Raw genomic sequence first — 27,366 nt, forward strand, 5'->3', positions numbered from 1 at the left:
AACCAACAAAAATAAAATTTGCCAAACACGAAGAATTTCGTTTGGTCGTTTGATGTGAATTTCTTTTGTCATTTAAATATTCCTTCTTGGATTTTCGTGTTATATATATTAATTTGCAAAAATTTAATCAAAACAATTGTTGTGAATTGTGTTAATTGTTCAAAAGGCTCTTAAAAGCGAAAGGTAGACAGCAAGTTATTCTTAAAAACCTTGGTATTTTATCGCTCTTATGAGAATCTCCGGCTACGTTTATTTACTTCAATATCTAGCATTAATTTGTTTCTAATTTTAACAAACATTTTGGGAAAGAATTTGTTTGAAGTTTTTGTTATTGAGTGGCATTTTTATTTCTACGGTTTTATGGCTTAATTTATTTCCCCTAAAACTTTCTAGTTTAATCTGATCAAAGTTCAAAATGGCCGAATGTCTGCATTAGATTAATTTACTAATAAACTACAATTGGACAGTTCTCCTAAAAAGTGACATGCATGTTCATGCCGAAGTAATTCTGAGAAATGTTTAGCATTTAAAACATTAAAGACAAAGCCTTGCCTAAAGGATTGAGTCCTATAAAATATACTGAATTTTTCTTGGCTTTTTGTTTGAGCAAACAAAGGGCTAGTGGGTACAAGTTTGGAGAGGTATGGTTCATCATCACATCATCCTTGTCGGTACCTATATAAATTATTGTATTAAATCGAATTTTTATGGTATCCTTGCTTACTTACTTGCCTTCTTTTAAGACATTTCTATTTTTTTATAAATAAATTGCACATACGAAAAGGAGAATTAAAAATGTACTCGATTTTTTTTTTAATTTTATTGATATATGTAGGGTCAGTTATAAGGTTAATAATTACCGATTATCTAAAAGAACTAGCCGTACGATATACCTTTAAGTAATTGTAACCAATTTATTCAATATTATGCTTGAATTTTTAGGTTCAATGACTTCGAGATGATAAGAACAAACTCGCGAATAAATATGAAAAAAAACCTTTTTCCGCAATAATCTAAAAAATCGATATTAGATATTGTTTTTATTTTGTTTATATAGCGATAACCATTCATATAGACGTACGCTAACAATACAACTTGTTATATTTTAAAAGAGCGTTGTTTATGAAAATATAGATAAAATAATCAAAGTATGATAGTTCGAAATGTTTTAGTCAGAGTTTTCTGTTGAAGAGGCTGAAGTAGGTAGGTAGTAACTTCCCAAACATGAGAATTTTAGACTAGTCTCTGAGGTAGAAAATTTGCATAGTCGGATGAAATCTAAACAGCTATTTTTGGTTACTTGCACAATATAAGTAAACAATCTGCAAAGTATGGCCTGTGTTAAACGTTGCAAGAAATGAAGGCTTTGTAGATAGATAGATTTATTGTTTATTTTTCAAATTTAAGTTAACAAAAAAGTATAATTCTTTAATTTTAAGACATGACTATAAAAGCCGTCCGCCTGAGTTTAGCAAAATGTACATAATAAAGTATTGTAAAAATCAAATCAAATGGGGTGGCGCAACAGTCCGTTGTGAACCAGGGCCTAGTGACTTACAACTCTCAACCATTCCTGTGTGCGAGGAATGTTGTCAGGAATGGAGGGGACCTACAGTTTAAATGCCGAATCCGAACGGCTAATTTGAGAAAGCACTCATTCATGACAAGAGTTACTCTTGGAGAATTTGTCAATGCCTCGCTTTGTAGATATAGTTGTGTTCATAGAAATAGCAGTGCTCTCCAACTAAAACAAAAAGGGCTTCAATGTCAATGGTATAATATATTTCATTAAACTTCTAATAACAAACTAAAATATTTTATTCATAATAACAGACAATAAGTATTATCGATTATTTACCGTTAGCTTTGTCACAGAAAAAACCGTTTTTTAAATATGTAGCTGTTCATAAAAATAGCAGTGCATGACAAACTACTCGATCTATTATGTAAGAAGTAAGAAAAACTGTAATGAGTTATATGAAAGTAAACAAATAATATTAACTTACAATTAGTACTTTGTTGCATAACCATTGTTTTTTATGATGCTTCACATCTACGAGGCATCGAGTCCACTAAAACCTGACACCTCTCGACTTTTATTGAATTCCACGAATCACGCACTGCTTCCCACAATTCTTTCGAATTCCTGAGTTTTACTTTATGAACTGCGTTCTTAACATCCCACCACAAATTTTCGATGGGCTTAAGGTCGGGGGATTGAGCGGGCCACTCCATAACGGATAACTTCTTCTGCGCAAAATATTATTTTGCCTTTCTTGACGTATGCTTTGGGTCATAGTCTTGTTGGCATACCCAAACCAACGGCTATTCCTCTTCAGATTTGGGTAATATAACCGCCTCGAGAATTTTCACATACTCGGTTGCATCCCTTATACCCCCATGGGATAAATAGGCCTGACCCCGTAATATGAAAAGCAAGCCCATATCATAATATTTCCTCCACAATGCTTTACTGTTTTTATAGTGTACCGTGGATCATAGTTACATTATAGGGTTTTCTCACATATTCCCGACGACCCTTGGACCCAAAAAGGAAGACTTTGCTTTTATTACTCCACAGAACATTCCTCCATTTCTCTTTTGCCCAATTTCTATGCCTTTTAACAAACTCCATTCTCTTTGTCACATGCCTATTCGTCAAGAATGGTACCTTGCGTAGACTTCGAGCTGGTAACTTCGCTTTTAAAAGACGTCTTCGTATTGTTACAACGCTAACAGACAATTGAAGTCCATTTCTTATTTTCCTATAGCCTATGGAAAGGTTCTATTTTGCTAACTGAATAATTTTTCTGTCAGTTCTTTCAGTAGTCATTCTTTTTGGGCCTAGCGTTTTTGGTTTATTTTGCCATTTTAAGGCGTTACTGACCATTTTTGCTGAAGAGCATAGGATGTCCCTCCAAACGCAGTTTTCGAATAAGTTTTCAAATTCCATTGGTGCAGTTTCTTGACCGTCCCACTGTTTATTTTTGAACTAATATTTATTAATGGTTTATATGCTAGTATACTTGAAACTTTAGATAGTAAAATATTAACTTATCGAAAATAAAAAAAAGAATAATTTTTAATACTTTTTAATTATAAAATCAAAAGCATTCTATATCCAGAGAGCTCGAAATAATGGGTGTTCATCGTGAAACGTAGAGTATAACTTCAAGCTAAAAGTCTCTAATATGAAAACGAAAGACCGTTAGATGCAAGTAACATGTTAATTTTTTTTTTGTAAGAATTTTCGTTCTTTAAATAATTGACAATTTAATAAAATGAGACCAGCACTGCTATTTTTATGAACAGATATGATAGATTTATTGTTTATTTATCAAATTTAAGTTTACAAAAAAGTATTATTCTTTAATTTTAAGACATGACTATAAAAGCCGTCTGCCCGAGTTTAACAAAATGTACATAATAAAGTATTGTAAAAGGTATGTTAAAAATTGTCTTCAATTATAGCTCTTCTATATTTCGATGCTGGTTGACAATAGTTGTGCAATTTTTTAGTTGATCATTTAAAATCGTTTCATTTCTGGTTCCTCCAGTTCTAGTTTCCCAAAAAAATGAATCCTGAACTCCTTTAAGACAGGACATCTTCCCAGGAAGTGATAAATGTTTTCCCTTTCACGCATATCACAAATAGTGCAGAAAATTTGCAAATCTTTCCTGTGGGGTATAAAGTTAAGGTTCATAATTTCTCCTCTGGCCTTAAATATTGTGTCAGTTGAATATTTTTCATTAAAATAGTAGTTTTCGCAAAGATCGTGGTTTAAGCTCGCATATATTTCGCGATGGGTTGAAGTTAGTGCTTTTTCAATGCTTCCCGCTCTCATTTTTTCATCCACTCTTCATCGAACTCTTCCTTCCATTGATGGATATTGTCCAAAGTAATCCTTGAAGTCTGAACAGCGAACTCTCTGAGTGCTTTCCAATGTTCGTAAAACAATATTCTCTTCTCTATCACGTAACTTGCTATTCGTTTGGTCAACCGTTCTCCGTCCAGTACCATAGTTTTCGCAATGAAGTCGGAATGTTTCTATGAATAGTGGTGAGGTTCCTGTTTCAACAAATAGCTTATGGTTTTGTGAGGATTGTGGAAGCTTGAACGATGTAAGTACCATCGATGGATGGTTGCACTTTAGCAACAGTACATATAGAGTTTTGAAGCGTACAATTCTTAAACTGTATTAATTCCCATGATGATTGATTTCAAAATTGAATTTAATGCGCTCATGAGTGACTATCGCCTGCAAAATCAGGGATGGAATCGGCTAAGGTGATTGTTGATAAATGACAATCAAAATGATCGAATTTGATCTTCATAAGGTAATAATCAAATTGATACCTAAAAATCTGTCACGAAAAAATGTGAGTCATTTTCAAACAAATATGTTTATTCCGAATAGAGCTACCAGACGCTTACAAAAACTACTGGAAAATTTTCTTAGTTCGCTTTGTTTCGTTTAAAACACATTCCTGTTGAGAATAAAGCTTACGCTATTCGAAACAAGCCAATTGGATACTTTTATTTAGATATTTTATAAAACCAATTTAAAATTTCACCAAGGCAATAATAAATTTTGACAGTTTGAATCTGAAATTGTTCAATCGAATTGAATTGAGTTGAACCATCTTACACAGACGGATTGAAAATGATAGTCAAATTGATTATCAATAAAATGATAGTCAACTATCACCTTAGCCGATTCTGCGCCAGAATTTCCAGGCAAACAACAATTTATAAATACAGTTTATTTATGGCATTGAATTTTGAAACCAATGAAAACAAAATGCACGCATTGATGCCAAATTCTATTTTGTTTAAATAATCGAATTCATATGAAAAAGATATGTCATTTTTTTGAAAGCTTATCTTTAGGTCCTTAATATATCTCAGTTCATCACATCAGATATGGACATAAAAATAGAAACACCAAACAGAGTTTAAAAATTCAATTTTGTATTGACTTAAAACTCAAACTAAATTTGCTCATTATTTGTAGTAAAATTATAACATAATATATTTTAAATTCAAAATTGTAAAAAAAGGAAAAAAATTCGTGGACATTAAAATAGGTACAAAGATTTCAAACAAATTAAATTAAATGCAAAGCTATTCTGGATTTAAAAATTATTTTAATATCTGTTAGCCTGGCCCTTGGCTTTAATTAAAGTGTGACATCTGTTGGACATTGAGTCAAATAATAATCGGCGGCATCTGCTAATTGAAATATTGTACCACTCCTGTTGAACCATACTCCATAGTGCGGTTTAATTTTTTGTTAAATGTTTCCCAACCACATTTTAAATCTCCCCCAAAATGTTCTATGGGATTTAAGTCAGGCACTTAGGATGGCCACTCCAATACTCTGGTTTGTTGGCCCTTAAAATACTTTTGAGTAGATTTGGATGCGTGTTAAGGATCGTTGTCCTGCTGTAGAACACATTTGAGAGGTAGGTTCTCGTCCGTAAAAGACAGCATCGTATCCTTTATGATATTCACCTTCATATTTTGATCCATTTTACCCTCAATCAAATGTATTGGTCCAACGCCATACCAGGAAAATTAACCCCCAAGTATGATACTGCCGCGAGCATTTTCGACCGTTTTCTGGATGTATTTGGGATACAGTTCTTTGTCCGCCATCACTTCCGAAATTTATTATTATTTTGTTTCGTACATTCGCAAGACATTCCTCCACTTTTTGCCTTCTTCTGGCCCACTCCAATCAAAATGATCGTGGGCGAATTTAAACCGCGTTGTTATATTTTGTTTTCCTTAGAAAGGGCACAATTCTTGCGACCCTTTTTAGCAAGTTAGTCTTCTACGAACAGTTCTGGAAGTTATTAGAAGCTGTAGTTTGTTTTTTATTTCCCTTGAAGACTTCTAAGGATCTGTTTTTTTTTTGAGGCGCAAATGATCTTTCAGCCTTTACTTGGGATTTGTTGCTTGGTTTTCCCTTCTGTTTTTTTTTTTTTTTGGCTCTCAGCGGTCAAATTGATTTTGCAATCAACTTAAGAGGTCCTCTCATTTTTCTGGCTATTTCCCTCACAGATTTTCCTTCACTTCGTAGAACTTAAATGGCAGCTTTCTCTTCTAGGGACCAATGCTTACCGCGACCCATGTTTTCCTTAGAATGAATTGTAATATTATTAAAATAATATTAATTTACTTCCTAAAAAGACCTTATTGTTAAGAAAAAAATATTAAAAATTTATATTTTTAATACTAGTTAAATATTAAGGCCTGCGTTCCAATTTGTTTCTGTATTAATGTCCACCAAAAACACAGTCTTACCTAAGGAACGGTTCATCTCCAAACAATCAAGAAGCAAAAACAAAATAAAAAACATGTTATTTTGCATAGGAGTGTCTAACTTTTTTTTGATAACGGTTAAAACTACTTCTAATGCATGTTGTTGTTTTAATTTGGTTTCACTCTTAGCAACTGTCTATTTTAATGTCCATGTCTGTACATATATGTATGGTCACTTTTACTTAAGTCAAGTGACTGTGCAGGTGAACAGAACCTTAGGGCAGTTATATAATACCAACGAGCTATATAAAATGTCTTCGTTGTTATAATAGAAGATGAAGTTGTTCTAAATTCTAAGCTTACCAAATGTTACTTCAAAATATTCATCGATCCACTTTACCACAGTAAAGCTTGACAGTAGCTCACAGTATGTTTATGACGATAATTTTAAATTTATTTTCCGTAATCTGTAGCTTTAACAATACCTAGTTTATAACGCATGTTTTATTTTAGACGTGTGGTTTTCAATCCGGCAATACTTCTCAATCTATGCTCAATTCTATTTCCTATTTCATAATAAATAAATAATTACTGAACAACGTTTTCAAATCGTGTCAAATTATTACCAAATATTGATTTGGTTTCTTGATGAGCGCACTATCACGCATCGTAGGCTTGTGTCTTTGCCGCAAATTAACACCGTCGGACTATTTTTTGTGGGGTTATGTGAAGTCCAAGGGCGGATCCAGACTTTTAATCAGGGGGACACACATAGATGAGTTCTTACTCATCGCTTCAAAATGTTCTTTAATGTTTTGTGAAGGAGGCAAACCAAATTTAAATAACATAATGTGGATCTTAACCTTACATTTACAGATTTCAATTGCTAAAGTGGCAACTTTGTTTATTAATTATTTTAGAACACTGTTGTCCAGCAAGGTATGGTCTAACTTTTTAATTCGGATGACTCCCTTCATATGAAAGCATTCCAAGATTCCAACAGTTTTTTTTTTAAATATACCATATTTAAGAGCTAAACACAATAGTTTCACGCAGAAATGTAAGAAATTGTTTTGAAACGTAGCTTTTTTCGGATAATAAAATATACTTTTCTTGTTTCCATTTCTATTAATGCGAAGAAGGTTTTAAAAATTCAAGAGAGACGATCTGATATGAAGAACTGTCGGCCTTTTTTTGACGTAGTTTTTTCGAGCTCAATTTTCGGGAGTCTATTATTACTATCGCAATCAATCCGCTTACTCGTATTTTGACCTTAAAAGAGTAAACAAAACTAACAAATTGTAGAAAGAAAAATGCTTGGTTCTTGAATTTGAGGATATAGGTGCATTTAAGTACATAATTTCTCTAAAAAAATTAATTAAAACAAATTAATGTAAACAAATAAATTGGAAAGAAACGTTTGTGTGGCACTCACAAATTACACTTTTTAAAAACTCTTATCACTCCAAATTTTGATCATCAAAAATCATCATCAATTTGATCATCGACAAGAGCTTGCACAGAAAAAGAAGCTTATTGAAATCGGTCCATTAGTTCTTGAAAAACCTTACAAAAATGAAGGTTTTATGAGGGATACCCTTCTAGAGAAATACCAAAATATGTTTTTCTTTTAGAAAGAAGCCAAATTAAAAACACAAAATTTAGAGAAAGTTTTAAAAAAATTACAAATTTTTTAATTGACGATTTCTTATTCAAGGTTTCTTCTTAAGAACCTGACTATTTGCTCTTTTTCTTAGAAACAAATTTTATGAAATTAATTTAAAGCATGACTAAAGTTTTTTCAAACTCTAAATTGAGTGAAAACAAAAATTTGAGTTGAATTTGTCAGAAAACTGCTTTTTAGTGAACTGCGTTAAATTACTAACAAATCTTTAAATGAAATCTTTACTTATACAACTTGACTGTATAAGTTTTATAGCTCATATGACCCCCCCTGGAGCGTCAATTGGTGAAGTGAAAGTTGATGAATTTGTTCTGTTTTTAGAATAGGGCTGAATATCCGATTCATATTATGTTCTTGTTCTAGTCTCCAGTTAAAAGTAGTACTTTTAGCAACACAGTTAAAGGAAGTAAAATACAATTTTTTTTTTCATTTACAAAAAATTATTAATTCAAAATATATTAGGGGTCATGTCCTTTAACGCAATACGAATAGTTTTGAATTAAAAGGAATTCCTTTGGAAAAAAAAAAAAAAATTGTGTCGAAGGGGTGGGGGGTCATGATCCCTACGACCCTCCTCTGGATCCGCCATTGGTGAAGTCGCTTTGATTGTCCGTTCTTATTATAATTATTATTATTTATCTTTATAAGCTTTTTTTTTAAGGTTTATAAGCTAAATTCTTTGCCATAATATTAAACTATATGTCTTTTTGAAAACCACTCGTATAGTTAACGAACAATGGACAGTATTCAAAGAATAGCTTTCAAAATGATTGATGACATTAAAATCATCAACTGGTTTACGTCACTTGAACATCGACGCAAAGTTTCTTGTCTCTCCCTTTTTTACCGTTATTTTAACGGACTCTGCTCTAGTAAAATAGCCAGTTACATCCCCCCCCCCCCTTAAACAATTTTACTGTAATACCCGCGCTTCTAGGAATGCCCATTAGTTTACCCTTGATCCCAACTTTGGCCGTCCTATGAAGTACAGAGATTCATTTTTTAGCAGTACTACGCGAATGTGGAACGCCTTTCCACGCTCTATATTTCCCTATCATTGCAATGTTCAGGAATTCAAAATCAATGTACACCGACACCTCCTATCCAACCCTTCCCTCTTTTCCTAATGCTCACTGAGTCTTTGGCATATTAAAGGCATACAAAAGTGTTGGCTAATTATAAACAAAAAAAGAGGCTGGGATGCGACCCACACTGATAACTTCCCATCCCGTCTGTCGATTTGTCTTGCTTAAAAGTTTGTCTTTATGTACTCGTATCAATTTTTACCAAATTTGCGTACTCTTTTTGTAGATTTTATTTTTTATATGAAAAAACGGACTGTTGGATTTTTATATTAAAATTACTGAATATCGAAAACAATATTTTTTGTGAAATAAAATAAGTTTCAAGCCAATATTTTTAAGTTTTGAAAAGCTGTTTGAGCCGAAAGTAAATTTTTACCAAGTAAAACTTGGTATTGTTTTATTTTAGAGTTTTATTTTTTGTAAAAAAAAACTGTCAATTCGATTTTTTAAAAATTTTACCAACAATATTTCTTATGAGATAAAATTAATTTAAAGCCAATACTTAAAATTTTTAAGGAGATATTTGAGTCGAAAATCAATTTTTACCAACTTTTATACATTTTTTTTAGGTTTTTATTTTTTGTAAAAAAACTGTCAATTCGATTTTTTCAAACTTTAATTGAATTTTGACAGCAAGATTTTTTGAAAGATAAAAGTAAATTAAAGCCAATATCTCAAAGTTTTCAAAAGATATTTGAGTCGAAAATCAATTTTTACAAACTTTTATAAATTATTTTTTTTTAGGTTTTTATTTTTTGTAAAAAAAACTATCAATTCGATTTTTTTCAAACTTTAATTGTATGTTGACAACAAGATTTTTTGAAAGTTAAAAGATAATTAAAGAAAATATCTCAAAGTTTTGAAAAGATATTTGAGTCAAAAATCAATTTTTACCAACTTTTATAAATTATTTTTTTTTTAGGTTTTTAGTTTTTGTAAAGAAAACTATCAATCCGATTTTTTTCAAACTTTAATTGTATGTTAACAACAAGATTTTTTGAAAGATAAAAGATAATTAAAGCCAATATCTCAAAGTTTTGAAAAGATATTTGAGTCGAAAATCAATTTTTACCAACTTTTATAATTTTTTTTTTAGGTTTTTATTTTTTGTAAAAAAAACTGTCAATTCGATTTTTTTCAAACTTTAACTGAATGTTGACAACAAGATTTTTTGAAAGATAAAAGTAAATAAAAGCCAATATCTCAAAGTTTTGAAAAGATATTTGAGTCGAAAATCAATTTTTACCAACTTTTATAAATTTTTTGTTTAGGTTTTTATTTTTTGTAAAAAAAACTGTCAATTCGATTTTTTTCAAACTTTAACTGAATGTTGACAACAAGATTTTTTGAAAGATAAAAGTAAATAAAAGCCAATATCTCAAAGTTTTGAAAAGATATTTGAGTCGAAAATCAATTTTTACCAACTTTTATAAATTTTTTGTTTAGGTTTTTATTTTTTGTAAAAAAAACTGTCAATTCGATTTTTTTCAAACTTTAATTGTATGTTGACAACAAAATTTTTTGAAAGATAAAAGTAAATTAAAGCCAATATCTCAAAGTTTTGAAAAGATATTCGAGTCGAAAATCAATTTTTACCAACTTTTATAAATTTTTTGTTTAGGTTTTTATTTTTTGTAAAAAAAACTGTCAATTCAATTTTTCTCAAAATTTTTCAGAATGTTGAAAACAATATTTCTTATAAGATAAAATAAAATTTAAGCCTTAATTTCAAGTTTTTGAAAAGATATTTGAATCGATATTCAATTTTTACGAACTTTGAATAATGTTTTTTTTTTAGATTTTTATTTTTTATAAAAAAAACTGTCAATTAGATTTTTCTCAAAATCTTATCAGATGTCAAAAACATTATTCTTCGTTGCACAAAATTGTTTTAGAGATAAAATCATATTTCAGTCGTAAAATTTTGGAGGTGACAAATTTTTTTTTTCAGTTTTATTGATTTAAAAAAAAAAACCGTTATATTGATTTTTTTTCAAAAAATATACCTGTTTGGTATCACGTTACAATCTATTATATAAAATTTAATTCAAGTCTTTAGCGTTTTTGGTTCGTAAGATATTTAGGGTTAACCAAAATTTTCACCATTTTTTCAAACTGCTATAGTAAAAAAACCACCCACGCAATTTTCTTGAGAGCCCTTTCTGCATCTTTCTGCCTTATTATCTGTATAACAAAATTTATTTGAAGTCGATATCTCTTCTGGTTCTTGAGCTATGGACAACGAAAAAAACGTCGCGAACGTACGGACGTACGGACGTACGGACGTACGGACGTACGGACGTACGGACATACGGACGTACGGACGTACAAACGTACGTACACACGCACGCACAGACATCTTTCTAAAAATCTTTTATTTCGACTCTAGGGACCTTGAAACGTCGAGAAATGTCAAAATTTTCAATTTGACAAATCGGACCCATTACAATAACTTCGTATGGGAAGTTAAAAAATATGTAGATTTACCTTCAAAAATACATCTATGGATACATGCTTATTAGCTTACTTAAGATTCGTAAGGGCTTTACGGCCATTTTGGTCATAACTTCAAAGAACTCTTATTATGGTTCCGTTGAGCGACTTTTCTATTCGTATTTAACTTTCAAACAGATCTTAAGAGATTCGGACCATAAGAAGTTCTTTTCGTTTATTTACCGGATACAAAATATCTTCTCATCGTACTTGTCTACCTTCTTTCCTTGTCCTTTTCTGCTCCTATTTTAATTATTATGTCATGAACTCTGAAATGACTCTCTTGCACAATTTATGTAATTATTTAGGAAGCAACTATTTTGTTCATTTCTCCGTTGAATTCCGACAGCATGGTTCGTTTTGATGATCTAAATAGCTTGGCGTTATTCTTTCTTCCGATTGTCCTATCAACAGGTTTGGGAAGGGTTTACAAATTTTATTCTGTAAAATAATATTCTATTTAGATTTGAAACGTATAAAAAGGGACAAAACTTTGAATTATCCACTTAAAAACGCCAACATAACATTTGTTCATAACATAAAAAAGTGATTTTGGTCTCAAAAAAAGTTAAATAATAGCTTCGAAATAATTGTTGCTCAACTAACTTTAATAATTTTACTGATCATATCAAGTCATTAAGATTTCTCCAATTTTAAAACTTATTTCACAAGCCTTTTAAATTGTCGTAACAAAAATAATGCTCATACAAGAATTTTATAGATAGAAATTAAATTATTTAAAATTAAGGATGAGACCTATAGCTTAAAGTTGTTTTTAACTTATGAATAAATTAAGAAATAAACAGTACCTATCCAAACATTAATGAAAAAAAATACATTTTTATTCGATTTGTAGTTTCCATAAATGTCTTCTACATCTGGAGCAAGCGGCAGTGGCCGTGGACGCAATGGAAGTGGTCCAACAAACTCCACTGCCAATGAAGCTAAACCAGAAAGTAAGGAGACCAAAACTAATCCAAAAATTTCGAAAGCCTTGGGTACCTCAGCTAAGCGAATTCAAAAAGAACTGGCAGAAATAACTTTGGATCCACCACCAAATTGTAGTGCTGGGCCAAAAGGTGATAATTTGTATGAGTGGGTTTCCACAATATTGGGGCCACCTGGATCCGTCTATGAAGGTGGCGTCTTCTTCCTTGATATTCATTTTTCGCCTGAATATCCTTTCAAACCTCCTAAAGTAGAATCATATTGATGTAGTTAAGAATTATATTATAATTTAGCAATATTTCATTTCAGGTCACCTTCAGAACGAGAATCTACCACTGTAATATAAATAGCCAAGGTGTTATTTGTTTGGATATTTTAAAAGACAACTGGTCACCAGCGCTTACTATCTCAAAAGTATTGCTATCAATTTGCTCCCTGTTAACTGATTGCAACCCCGGTATGTTTTATTTATTAATAATTTTAAAAAATGTTCAGTTCACAGACAAAATTTTGGCTTAAATACATTAGTTCGTGAATAATAGCTTAAATGTAGTCAGAAACTTTAAAACAAGATTGGAATCAACGACGTAATGGTTAACCTTCAGTAGGATGCCCAATTAGTGCCCCGAAATCCTCTTATTGGCTTTTGACCAGACGAATTGAACATTATGAAAATTCCACGTAAGAGTAGATGATCTAATAATTGAGTTTTACAAAATTCAGTTTTTTCAACTGATGGTTTTGTGTTTTTATGATAAAGGTTTGTATTGGCAAAGAAGCAGTTATTTGCTACTAAGAACTTTTGTGCGATTTAGGTTAGGTTATAGTGGCTGTCCAAAATGAAAAAGGACAGCCAGTTTAATGGCACATTGTGATACCACATGAATCTTGAGGCTTCCTTCTAAGCTCAATGGAACCAGCTTGAATCTCTTACGAAACGTGAGAGGCTGATTATACCGATATGATTTAGATCGTTAAAGTAATGTGAATCTCCTAGGTAATTCTTGCGTTTTCGAGCTAGAGCAGGGCATGTGCAGAGAAGATGAAAAACCGTTTCTTCCTCTTACTCGTCCATACAGCTTCTGCAAAAGTCATTTGAGAATACGCCTAGTCTCATGGCTTGCTTTCCTATTAGACAGTGTCCGGTTATGACACCTTTTATCGAGCTTATATGCGATCTGCTTAGAGAGAGCAAGCACCTTGAACTTTTAAATCCAGTGTTGGCCAGATGTTTTTTGTGACTTGACACTTGGTGATGTTGTTCCACCTGGTGCCTGCCCTGCTCACAGGGTCTTGTATTAGCACCAGTTTTGTGCTTTTGCCTTACAGTTACCTGGAATGTCTCTATGGCCCGGCACCCAGCAAAGGTGAATATTAGATTATTAGAGATGATCGACATTTATGGACTGTTAGTTTGTAGAGACAGAGTCCAGAGATTTGGTAGCGACCTGGCTATCTGAGAAGATACTGATTTCAGATGTTGATATCACGTTTTCTTTAAGCCAGGACAAGACTTCCTTTATCGCCAAAAGTTCCGCCTGGAACACGCTACAATGATTGGGGAGGCGGAATGAGAGACTAAATTTCAGTCGTTTGGAGTACACACCTCCACCAACCCCTTCTTTTGTTTTTGACCCATCTGTGTAAAAATGGATTGACTCATCCTCCAAGAATGTCCTACCCTCCCAAAAAGATCTGGGAGGTATAGAATTTTGGAAGTTTCTGTTGAATTGCTGTTGGGGGATGGTGTAGTCTGTGTGCTTTGGAATTGATTCTACGTACCTTAGAATTACGGGGTGGCTAATGTTCGATCCTAAAGAATGGTTGTGCGATTTTAATTTTGAAACATCGATACAGTTGACTGTTGTTTAGATTCATTCGCATAGATTCATTGTTCTTCATACTTCTTTTAAGCATCGATCGTCAAATTTCTTGAGCAAAGGACAATATCACAAAGTTTTTTATTAGCTCCTCAAGTAGTTACAAATATTTAAGCAAAAAATATTTTAAATTAGAAGTCAAAAGAACTTATTACTGCTTTCTTACGTGCTTCATAGAATCCTGGGAAAATTATGTTTGTTTTCAAATTATAACCAAAAAACATGTGTTGTACATTACTCGCAAATAAACGGACAAAAAAAATTTGTAGTTTCCAACCTCTAGGTCAAAAATAATTTAAATTCTTCAAATATAATTTAAAGAAAAAAAACTCTTAATTTAATTAATGTAAATTATTTTATTACAGCTGATCCACTTGTCGGAAGCATTGCAACACAATATCTTCAAAACAGGGAAGAACATGACAGAATCGCAAGACTTTGGACAAAAAGGTAAACTGTTTGTTTTATTTTTTTTATTTAGTTATTTATTTATTTTGATATGGCTATACACATTAAGATATAATATCTTATAAACTAGTGATAACCTATTAAGTTTAACAATGAAAGCAATGAAATAAAAAAAAGAAGAGAAAAGAAAAGAAAGATAAAGTTGTAGACAAAAATTATACAATGTTTATAATAAAATTTAATGATTGTTTGGAAATAAAAGAAAATGAGAGAAAGAAGAGATAGGAAGAAAGCATGAAGAGGTGGATAAAAAAAAGAGGAAAAGAAGCTATATTGGTTTAGACAGGAGAGAGAAGAAAAGAAAAACAAATTAAGATACTGATAAAAATTAACGTAACTGGGATTTAAAATTTGTATTGTTGTTTATTCTCTTGATATGGCGAGGCAGAGAATTCCAATTACGTGTAGCAATAATACAAAATTGGCTGTCAGATGTTAGGGAGGCATATCGGGGTCGAATCAACTGGTCAGACCTAACTAAAGAAGCTCTTCTTATGTGCGTAAGCAGGACATCGGAAAACAATGATAAAGTACGAAACTGAAAATAGTTCTATAGTACCATGTGAAGTAAACAATTTGTAAAATGAGTTACTCTGTCGTATCTACAAAAGCCATAAATGTATCTGATAATGCTGTTGAAAACGACGTTAAGCTTACTTTTGCATGCAAGGTTACAACTCGAAAAATTTCGCAGCCATAGGCCAAAATTTGAAGAATTAAACTTTTTGCAAGCATTGCACGCGTCTTCATAGGTGTATAAGCCTGGGAAATCCCAAGCATACCTAATACTGCGTATGATTTTCCAATTATAGCGTTTATATGCTTATCTCATGTCAAATTACGAGTAAAAATGACTCCAAGATTCCGAGCAGAGTCGACATATTTAATAGTTGCATTGTTTAAAATAATTTATAGGAAGTATGGCAAATCCAGAACTCTTTTAGATATAACTAAACACTTAGATTTTTTATCACAATACCAAAAATCCCTTGTTTGTTAATTAAGCTACGAATAAATATACTTTTATAAGGTCAAGCGTGAATTTAGCATGCAATGTCTCCATTTTTTAGGTTTTTGGTCTAAATACTTGAATATAAAATTGTATACAGTTTGGATAGCAGAAATCATTGCCGACTTGTCCAGCTGAACTTAAAAACATTATGTTTTTTTTAAATTTTTGAGTACATTCCCAGATGTATTTATTTACATTTTGTACGCAAAAAATAAAGTGCATATCTTTTTCATGCTATACGCTATTATTCATCATATCTTCTTTTGAGAGTTTTCTTCCCACAATTAGCGAATATCTCTCTGTGTATTTGAAAAATGGTGTTTGTCCCTTGTCATAATTTTTAGCAGAAACTTAATGTTTAATACTGAAGCTTTCGTCTTGTACTATTACAAGTGTTCTTACAGATATTGAGTTATAAAGTTATCGTCAAAAACCTTATGGTCCTCGCTTTTTATTTTGGTTTAAAATTGTTTTACTACTTTGGGGTTTCATCCACAAGTAGAATTCCGAGTAATACTAATTATTATTTAATATAAATTAAGGCAGAATATTCGGTCGATCGCGCTAATAGATCAACTTCACGAGCTACAAGACGTTTGTTTAGTTTTCCTGCCGCAACACACCACTTAGGACTACACTACACAGGGCTTCAATTTTAAATCATTAAATACGGATACCCACCATCTCTTTATCGATTTTAAAGCTGTCCCTGTATGACAGCATCCACACGGAAGAGCTCTACAGAGCAATGTCTAGTTTTGGCATCCCTGTCAAACGTATCCGTTTGAGCAGAATGACGATGGAGAAAACACGCTGCTCTATCAAGTTCGGAAAAGATCTCACCTCTCTGGAAAGAATTGTGCAAAACTCAACTGTCAACACTAGAGGCACAATCTTTCAAAGGTCCATCCAATTACTCGGATACGCAGATGATATTGACATAATTGGAAGATCAAAGCGTGATGTCAGTGGAGCGTTTGCGACGGAAGCCAAGAAGATGGGTTTAGTGTTCAATGAGGGCAAGACCAAGTATATGCTGTCATCAAAAACGGACATTGAACAACGACGTCTTGAACAAAATGTTACCAAGGACAGCTATAACTTCGAGGTAGTTAAGGACTTTGTCTACCTAGGCACCGCTATAAACACAGACAACGACATCAGCGCTGTAATCAAACGATCAATAACTCTTGCAAATCGTTGCTTCTTTGGACTAAGATGGCAACTGAGTAGTAAAGTCCTCTCTCGAGCATCTAAAAGTTTGAACTAGTATTTGTATATAACTTTAATAAAGGAATTAAATCACTATACGATCCTAAAACTTAATGCAGCAATTGTCGGAAAACGTCTGATATCCCATAAAGTTTATTTAGCACGGTGACCTGCCAAATCTTGTGCGTTAATTTATGTTACATAATAATTAGTATTACTCACAATTCTTACAGTGATTTGAATTTAAAATAAATCAGTGTTCCAGTAAGATTGAATGGAATGATTTTGGTATTAAATGTGTAAATCAATACGTTTAATAAAACAAAACAAATACTCCAGTATTAAAATTAAAGTTTCTGTTACACAGACATAATACTTTAAATTGTTTCAAGTGCTCCTGCCGTTTTGCCCGCTTTCTTTTCTAGAACCATTTTTTAAGAATATGTTGCCTGTGTTGCAGATAAGCCTTTAAATATTTGAATTTTCTTAACAAATCTGAACACATTAAAAGTTTGCCTATTGTTTTATTGGACAACTAGCTGACCCGACACACGTTGTTTTGTCATTTTTTTGTTTCTAGAGAATATTTTGCTAGAAATAAATAACTTATTGTAAGTGTGTGTATGGATGTGGTATATAAGTGGGTCTCTCCCACTGTAAACGGTGACAAAATATTAAAAAAAAAAAAAAAAATCAAACAATTTTTTTTAATTTATTAAAATAAATACTTTAAAATTATATACATACATATCCCTAATTATGACTGTACTACAAAAGAACAATATCAATTCCTTAATGCAACTGCGTATACAATATCCCATCTTTCATCCAGTACACTGGATGGTTTGCATACTCGAGACAGACATCTAATTGAAAACTCAAGGCGTTTGAATTGAATTGGCACATCTTTGAGTATAATAGGGATTCGCGGTACTAATATATTTTCATCTCGGAATTTGCCATTTAGAATGATGTCTTCGATAACAATTTTCATTAATTTTGTTATTACTAATCACGTGACTTTGCACAACCGGTGTGGGTTCAAATTACGAAACAAAATTACCGGGGATTCAACCTTCAGTTGCAAATTATGCGATGGCATGCCTGGTAAATCCAGTTGGATAATTTACAGCTTCACAAACTGTATCCATAGATTTGTATGACACCAAGTCTACTGCTAACAAATGTTGTATCTTGAGATTTATTTAATTGACATCCACATTTTTTGTGTTTGTCTGAAATCGCTAAAAAAGGAGTAACAGAGTGTCGCCAAATGTCAGTCCTTGTTTCGTATGTCTTTCAATGTCCTGTTCAACGCCTCAAGCGAATGTTTGTGTGCCATAATGCTTTCATCCCAGATGAGAATTTTACACTGTTTCAGCATAGGGGCCATGGATGATTGCTTTTTTAATATTGCACACCGCGTTTGGGTTATTTTGAATATTTAGTGGAAGTTTAAAGTCTGATTGAGCTATTCTGCTTCCATCCAATAAGGTTGGTGCAAAACCAGAAGATGCAACAGCCAATGCGATACCATTATGTTGGAATGTTATGCCCGTTCATCAAAAAAAAAAGAATCCACCTTGTCCTGCTGATGTTGTCATAAATGGTTCTTTATTCTTCATTCATTATTGGCACATTGCGAGGAACAATCGCTGCCATTTCTACAGTATTGTATTGTAGTTCACGATTCAATTCGGTGTCTAATGTTTATTAAATCAGATGCATTTCGATTTAGTGAATACATACCGAAATGCCTAGGTTGTAAGTTGGTAATGATAACGCACAAATTCTCAATAGCAATCAATCACTGAATGCTATCATAAGATCGTTGCACCATGAACGATGTTGATGCAATTCAACAATAGCACTTAGGAATATAAAAAATAGATAAAAACCTATTCTCAGATGTCAACAGAAAAAATAAAATATTGTTTTTTTTTTTTTTTTAATTAAACTGTTGCGCTTTCATGGAGGCAAGCTTTTTAAATTTAATTTTAACATAATTATAAGATTATTGGTAATTATTGAAGCCACACAAAATTATTGTTCTTTTTTTTATATAAAATTGAGAAGTTTAAAGGTTGTATACAAAAATAAACACCCTGCAATTACATGCAGTTTTGGTGAAAATATTAGCAATGTAAGTTATCATTATCATTCTCTCGAACAAACTGATGTATGAACAATTAATGGCAACGTTTAAATATTTTTGATACTATAATCATTTGTCTTAACCACGTACATACATTTTCCCAAATGCGCAGACTAGAAATTCTTTTCATGAAAAGTGCTTTTCTCAAATTAGCCGTTCAAATTCGGCGTATAAACTGTACGTCCCTTCCATTTTTGACAGCATCACTTGCACATAGGAATGGTTGAGAGTTGTAAGTCACTAGGCCCTGGTTCTCTACGGAGCGTTGCGCCACCTAATTTTATTTTTTAAAGTTTCAAGGATTTGGTGAATTGAAGACATTTTTAACATGCTTGTAACCTCATCGGATTCACTCATGTATTTGTCATCTGACACATGTAAGAAATCAAAAGTGCTTTCTGGTCAATTAGAATTCTGCTACGGCCAGATCTCCTAAATCACATGGTCTCTATTGGCATTTTCAATTTAAAAACAAATTTCAATTTTAAACAATCTTTTTAATGATTTTACTGAGGCGTTCTTACAAGGAATGAGAAAAAAAGAACAATTGTATGAAATATAAAAGGATCAAATACAGCTATAGCCAAAATAATAGCAACACTGTAATTTTTGCTAATATTGTGTGTAGTTCTTACAGTAGCCAAATATTAAAAAATATTAGTGGTAAGAATGTTCTTTATCTATTTTATATACTTACTTACTTAAGGTGGCGCTACAGTCCGGGGCGGACCTGGGCCTCAACCAACAAGCGTCTCCAGCCAGCTCGGTCCCTAGCTAGCTGTCTCCAGTTTCGCACGCCAAGTTGGTTGAGGTCCTCCCCCACCTGGGTGCGCCACCTGAGTCGCGGTCTTCCTCTACTGCGCCGTCCCTCGGGATTGGATTCGAAGACCTTCCGGGCTGGAGCGTTGATGTCCATCCGCTCTACATGACCTAGCCATCTAAGCCGTTGGACTTTGATTCTGCTAACTAGGTCAGTGTCGCTGTACAGCCCGTACAGCTCGTCGTTATATCTTCTCCTCCATTCTCCATCTATGCGTACGGGACCAAAAATCGCCCGAAGAATTTTTCTCTCGAAGCATCCTAAGACGCTCTCATCTTTCTTTGACAGGGTCCAGGCCTCAGCGCCATAAATGAGAACCGGGATGATGAGTGTCTTATAGATGGTGATTTTACATGCTCGAGAGAGGACTTTACTTCTCAATTGCCTTCTAAGTCCAAAGAAGCAGCGATTTGCAAGAGTTATTCTTCGTTTGATTTCAGCGCTGGTGTCGTTGTCTGCATTAATAGCGGTGCCTAGGTAGACAAAGTCCTTAACTACCTCAAAGTTATAGCTGTCCATGGTGACGTTTTGTCCAAGACGTCGTCGTTCAGTGTCCTTTTTTGATGACAGCATATACTTGGTCTTGCCCTCATTGACCACTAAACCCATCTTCTTCGCTTCCTTCGCAATGCTCAAAAACGCTCCACTGACATCACGCTTTGATCTTCCAATTATGTCAATATCATCTGCGTATCCGAGTAATTGGATGGATCTTTGGAAGATTGTGCCTCTAGTGTTTACGGTTGAGTTTTGCACAATTCTTTCCAGAACGATGTTGAAGAAGTCGCATGACAGTGCATCGCCTTGTCTAAAACCTTTTTTGACATCAAATGCATCGGTAAGATCTTTTCCGACCTTGATAGAGCAGCGTGCATTCTCCATCGTCATTCTGCACAAACGGATAAGTTTGACAGGGATGCCAAAACTAGACATTGCTCGGTAGAGCTCTTCCCTATAGATGCTGTCATACGCGGCTTTAAAATCGATAAAGAGATGGTGGGTATCGATTTGAAGCTCCTGGGTTTTTTCCAAGATCTACCGTAGTGTGAATATTTGGTCGATAGTGGACTTTCCTGGTCTGAAGCCACACTGATAAGGACCAATCAGGTTGTTGACGAATGGCTTCAGACGTTCACATAATACGGCAGAGAGGATCTTATACGCAATGTTAAGGAGACTGATGCCTCTGTAGTTGGCGCAGTTTGGAGGGTCTCCTTTCTTATGTATCGGGCACACTATGCTGAGATTCCACTCATCGGGCATGCTTTCTTCCGACCAAATTTTGCAGATGAGTTGGTGCATGCTCCCTACCAAGTCATCGCCTGCTGCTTTGAATAGTTCGGCGGTGATGCCGTCAGCTCCAGCAGCTTTGTTTGACTTAAGTTTAGATATAGCTATCTTCACTTCGTCAAGGTCGGGTAGGCGGAATTGTTGATCTGCGTCGCCTAAGTTGAGTGGTTCTATCTCCCTTACAGCGGAGTTCGGTTCGTCATCGCCGTTATATAATTTGGAGAAGTGATCTTTCCATATTCTCAGCATCGACTGTGGTTCTACTACGATGTTCCCTTGATCGTCTTTACAGGCTTCGGTTCGTGGCTGGTACCCTTGGGAGGTTTTTTTTACCTTTTGGTAAAATTTACGAACCTCATTCCTGTTGTGACATCCCTCTATCTCCTCGATCGCGTGCTTCTCATGCTCTCTTTTTTTCCGTCTAAGAAGCCGGTGTTCCTCTTTCCTCTTCTGCTCGTAGAGCTCGCGAGCAGCTCTAGTCCTTTTGTGCAGCGCCGTTTTGTATGCCTCTTGTTTCGCTGCGTGCGCTTGCCGGCATTCGTCGTCAAACCAGGGGTTTCGCTGTGGTGGCCGTGTGAAACCTAGCACTTCAGAGGCGGCATCTCTGATGGCTGCAAGGCAATGTTGCCACTGGTTTTCAATGCTTAATGCAGGAAGCATAGGACTCCTTAGGAGGTTACTAGAGACTCGATCGGAAAAGGACATGGCAGTCTCTTGCGATTGTAGCCGTCTAACGTCGAATCTTCTCACAGTACCTCCTTGTTTTGGCTTGGATCGGGATATCCGTAGCCGTACCTTGGCTACAACGAGGTAGTGGTCCGAGTCAATGTTGGCCTCTCGGAATGTTCGGATATCCTGGATACTGGAGAAGTGTCGTGCGTCGATCGCAATGTGGTCAATCTGGTTGACGGTTGATTGATCAGGAGATTTCCATGTCCCCTTGTGGATATTAAGATGCGTGAACTGCGTACTAGCTACCAGAACGTCTCGCCCCGCAGCGAAATCGACCAGCCTGAATCCGTTGTCGGAGGTGGTGTCGTGCAGGCTGTATCTCCCGATTATGCCACCAAAGATGTCTTCTCTTCCTAGCTTGGCATTAAAATCTCCTAAGACAATTTTAATGTCATAGCCAGGGCACTGCTCATATGTCTTGTCCAAGAGCTCGAAGAACATATCTTTGGTGTCTTCAACTTTCTCCTCTGTTGGGGCATGCGCGCATATTAGGCTTATGTTGGCGAATTTAGCCTTGATGCGGATTGTCGTGATGCGCTCGCTCACACTGTTGAAACTCAAGACTTTTTGCCTGAGCCTAGTTCCAACAACAAATCCACACCCAAATAGACGCTGTCTTTGTTCTCGGTAGCAGTCGCCGTAGTAGATATCGCAGTCTTTTAGTTTGCGTTTACCCGGTCCATCCCATCGCACTTCTTGGATGGCTGTAATATCTGCCTTGCAGCAGTTTAGGGCTTCCGCTAATTGTTCGGCTGCACGTGGTCTGTTAAGGCACCTAACATTCCACGTACATATCCGAAGTTCGTTGTCCTTATTTCGTTTGCGTGGGTTGTCAACAGTGAATCCGTCCGTATCCGAGGCTTGTTGTTGCTTCGAAACTATGATGTTTTTACGTGGCCAGGAAGTCACCCCGACGGCACAACCCCCAACCTGGACGGCCAGATCCTTAGTATAACTACAAGGAAGGGGAGCCGGATGAACCGCTCCTTATAGGCCTGGGCTCCGAATATGTCGAAGAAGCCGTATAAGGTGTTCACTAAGTAGTTCGACCTTACTGGAACTGTAGACGCCACCGTTGATTCTATCTCGAGAATTCGTCCGCTGCCGCCTGGATAAGGAGAGGTGCCTTAGTGGAAACACCTCCCCCCCCCTCTCTCGTTTGCTGCCCCCAACAACTTTCCACTGGGGTTGGAACCCAATCTCCAGTTGAGGTACTAGGCACCCGATGTTCACCGCGGGGAGGTGAGAGTAGGAGTTGATAGACAGAGGTGGGTTTTGAGAAAAACCTGTGGACGCTTGTGTCCTCTTGAATGCACATGTCTACCATTTGAACATCTATTTTATATACATTTTTTTTTTAACTAAAAGAGGTGTGTAAAATTTCGTAGTCCATTTACTTTCCAACAAGTTGGCCATAGTAATAGCAACGCTTGATTAATTTAACAAAAAACAACACACTTTGATAACCAATGCATTTTTTTATTTATTAACAATGAATATTTAATATTTCGTTGAAAACCCTTTATTTTCCAACACCCCATCCATTCGATTTGGCATAAAGTCTTATAACTTCTTGCACTTTTCTTGTGGAATTGAATATCACACTTCTTGGACAATTCTCATGCCGAATAAATTTATTTTATTTTCGTCGCTCCAAAGCACATTCCTCCACTGCAACTTGGCTTGAAGTGGGTCGTCTTTCATCTGATGCCTTTTTGCAAAACAGACACGCTTCAGGGTGTGTATTTTTCTTAGTAAGGGCACCTTCTTTAGAGATCGAGAATGAAGGCCAGCATTCTGCAAGATACGACTATCAGTTCTAGAACTAACTGACTATCGTATTTCTTGGTGCAGATCTTTTGAGGACATAAAAGGATTCGTTTTAGCTTTTCTCACCAACGTAGCTTTGTCTCTTGCAGTCATTTTAGACGGACGCCCTCTGGTTTCTTCAACATTTTTGGAGTTTATAGCATTCCGCACTATTCTGGCAGAGCGCTCAATGACTTTTGCTATCTTTCTCATGGAGCCTAAAATAACAAAATTATTCTCAGATTAACAAATCTCACCAAAAATTTTTACTTTTATTCAAATGTTGCTATTTTTTTGTAGTTGTTATCTACTGAGTGCATAATATTTTGTTTACTCACAAGATCAAACGTTGAATAGATTGGCAATATAATAACCGTTACAATAACAAAGCTATTTGTTTACATGTTCGCCTAACTAAAGTGCAAGATACATTATTACCTATAAGGAATTCCCCATACAATATTGAAGAACTCATAGGCTACTTTGATTTGAATTTATATAAGTGGATGACAATGAAGTTATATATGTAAGGGTTGGCAGTGAATATGAAATGAATAACTGAAGTATGTTATTTTGCCTTAAGGTGCAAACTCAATAGTCTCAACCCAAAAGAAAACCTTTGATCCCACTAATGTTAAAAAGTTGTTGTAGCTTCAAAATTCAATATTAATATTGGCTTTCCACAACAGTGGAGAATGAATCTACAAATATTTTAACGGGTTGATTTCATAAAGCGATGATTTGAAGCCTAAACGACCAAATAGAACAAATTGTTGGCATATGAGCAAACCTAGTAACTCACATGTTACAAATTTTAACAAAAAACGAAAAGTCCGGATCTATGGAGTTTAAAAATACATTGATGGACAAAACAATAGGACCATTTTTATAGTTCTTAATAACACGCAAAAAAACTTAAATGTTTTATTTTCAGACAACATTTGTTTAATTTGATATTTATTATAAGTGTAAAGAGTAAATTAATTCATTAAATTCTTCCAAAATGTATACTTACTTATTAAAACAGAAAATGAAGAAAAAAAAGGTTACGTTTGAATGGACAAAACAAAAGGACCATTTATTAAATAAATTATTTTGCTTGTGTTTTTGATACTTTCTACACTTGGTTGTTAGTATTTGGTACAACCCTTGTTTTCCACTACATCTTGTTTCTTTTTTTGGCATTGACTCCACAAGTTTGCTGCAGGTACTTTGTGGTATGCATACCAAGCTTTTTGAAAATTGTTCCACTAATCTTACTTATTTTTTGATTTTTTTCCAGCAAGTGCTTTTTTAACAATAGCCCATAATTTTTCCAAAGGGTTCAAATCTGGTGATTGAGAAGGCCGGGCCACTACATCGATCATTTTCTCTTCTATCCAGCTTTTCGAGATGCATGCTTCGAGTCGTTGTCTCAACGCCATTTCATTTCGGCATACGGAAGCATAACCTCCTCCAAAATGTTTGTGTATAAATGCTGGTCTATTTTCTTTTCGATACGATAAATTGGACCTACCCCGTACCACGAAAAACATCCCCACACCATGATCCAACTAAATTCACCATTGTTTCGTTGGACCATAGAATGTTTCTCCTTTTTTGTCAATTATCTGGGGCTACCATTTAAATGGTCTTTGGCGAATTTAATTCTATTCTGTCTGTGTCTTCTGGTAAGAAGTGGTACTTCCCTATTACTTCTTCCAAGGAGATGCTGCTCCTCAAGCCGTCTCCTAACTGTTATTCCACAGATAGGCAAGTCTAGCTCCTTTTTTATACCCCCAGAAGACTTAAACGGGTCCTTCTTACATAAACGTTTAATTTGAGCATCAAGTTGTTGGGATGTTTACCGTGGTCTGTGTTGCTTTTTCGGGGCTGTAGTGCATTATACACAAATGTCTTGGATCTCCCAATTATTTTGGACACTTCCCTCTGCGACTTTCCATCTTGAATCAGTTTGAGGAAAATTTTCCTCATGGTTTGATTGCAATGTACTCCGCGACCCATTTTTTTCTTTCTTCTTGTGAATTCTCTTTATAATGAAAATAATTTTATTCCAAGAATTCTGTTCTGTAAAATATTTTAATCAAATAATAATATTTTCAACATACATTTAAACAGAACTCACCTGGTCTTATTGTTTCTTTCACCTCTAATGAATGTTTTCTATGTTTGTTTAGTTTTTCACAATAATAAGCTGTTTATTCTTTATTATTTTTGCTTGAATCAAAAGTTTACCGTTTATCAACGATGATTTACAAAAAAAAAGTATAAACGTCTTCATCTTAAAGAGAGAGAGCTCATTGTTAAGGCATCCCTACTGGTCTTATTGTTCTGTCCGTCACTGTATGTTGACATTAATCCAAACGGATTTTAGTACTTGCTTTCATAACAATAGTTTGTTCTTGATGTTAGAGTTCTTTCGTGTTACACAGTACATTCTTCTGCACTTCTTCTTGCAAGGTATTTGGCAGCATTGGAACAAGGTACTTCTAAACAAACTGTTTATAGAAATTGGAAAATAATAACGTTTTTGTTTATAAATTTCGCACATAAAGAAAAGCTTTATCGGCTGCATTTTGCAATGTAACAATTATTGAGCATATAGGAGGTATCTTCAGCTACTGCTTTTATTTTGACCTCAACTGAACGCATCATTTATCATTAATCAAAATTCCTATAAAATTCCTTTTCAATTATACTATATATAATACATATATTGAATATATCACATTTCTTTCATAATAATTATTAATAAATTTTCCTTTATTGTTTTTTTTTCAACAGGTACGCAACATGATTATGTTTCGGCTAAACATATGATTTCACAGATCTGCCAAATCATTAATTGTGTTCTTGTGGAATCTACAAGTATGGATGTACAATATATAATTTTACTACCTTAAAAACAAGAGAATCAATAAAAATATATCCTATAGTATTAAAATAAAACAACAACAAAAAACATGTCTAAGTAAATTAAGTCGTATACATTTCAAGCATTAATTATATTGTTTTTTTTTTTATTATTTTTGAATAACATATTCTCAAGTATCTTGAATCAACTAGAACTCCATCTACGTATTGTAAGGAAGTTGTCCGTTCAGATACTAAATTTATTTGTAAGAACACATTAATAATTATATTATTTTGTGATTGCATACATATGTGTGTGTATATTATCTACTGTGTGTATTTGTTTTAATTCTTTTTCATTTTGTAATAATTGAAGTGTGCAAAATATTTGCGTTAATTTAATACATTTTTAGCTATGTAATTTCCTTACAAAATTTTGACGTTTTTTTATTCTTCAGATTGTGAAAATGGAAATTTTGTGGGTAAAAAAAGATATCTCTTGAATTAAACCAATAACAAACAAACTAAAACTTATAGGCTTTCAGTATTCGGTGTGTTCATCAGAGAGCACTTTTTGTGGAATGATAAATATTGAACGATCTTACAAAATGCTTCAAAGTGTTGAAAGTTTTCTCCGAGCGACGTTACAAGAAGTAT

At 34.1% G+C, this 27,366-nt stretch overlaps 1 protein-coding gene across 2 annotated transcripts; it reads left to right on the forward strand.

Moving 5' to 3' along the window:
• Positions 1-27,044, forward strand: LOC129951745 (ubiquitin-conjugating enzyme E2-24 kDa). 2 transcript variants are annotated; one of them, XM_056064053.1, is made up of 5 exons: positions 1-183; positions 12,387-12,728; positions 12,788-12,935; positions 14,724-14,808; positions 26,641-27,044. In XM_056064053.1, exons 2-5 carry the CDS (start codon positions 12,396-12,398, stop codon positions 26,651-26,653), a joined length of 579 nt encoding a protein of 192 aa, XP_055920028.1. In that variant the 5' UTR covers positions 1-183; positions 12,387-12,395; the 3' UTR covers positions 26,654-27,044. The 2 variants fall into 2 exon arrangements, with proteins under 2 accessions (XP_055920028.1, XP_055920030.1); XM_056064055.1 differs by lacking the exon at positions 26,641-27,044 and having other exon boundaries at positions 14,724-14,812.
• Positions 27,045-27,366: the final 322 nt, after the last annotated feature.

Source organism: Eupeodes corollae, chromosome 3, assembly GCF_945859685.1.
Source record: "Eupeodes corollae chromosome 3, idEupCoro1.1, whole genome shotgun sequence".
Taxonomy (NCBI): Eukaryota; Metazoa; Arthropoda; class Insecta; order Diptera; family Syrphidae; genus Eupeodes; species Eupeodes corollae.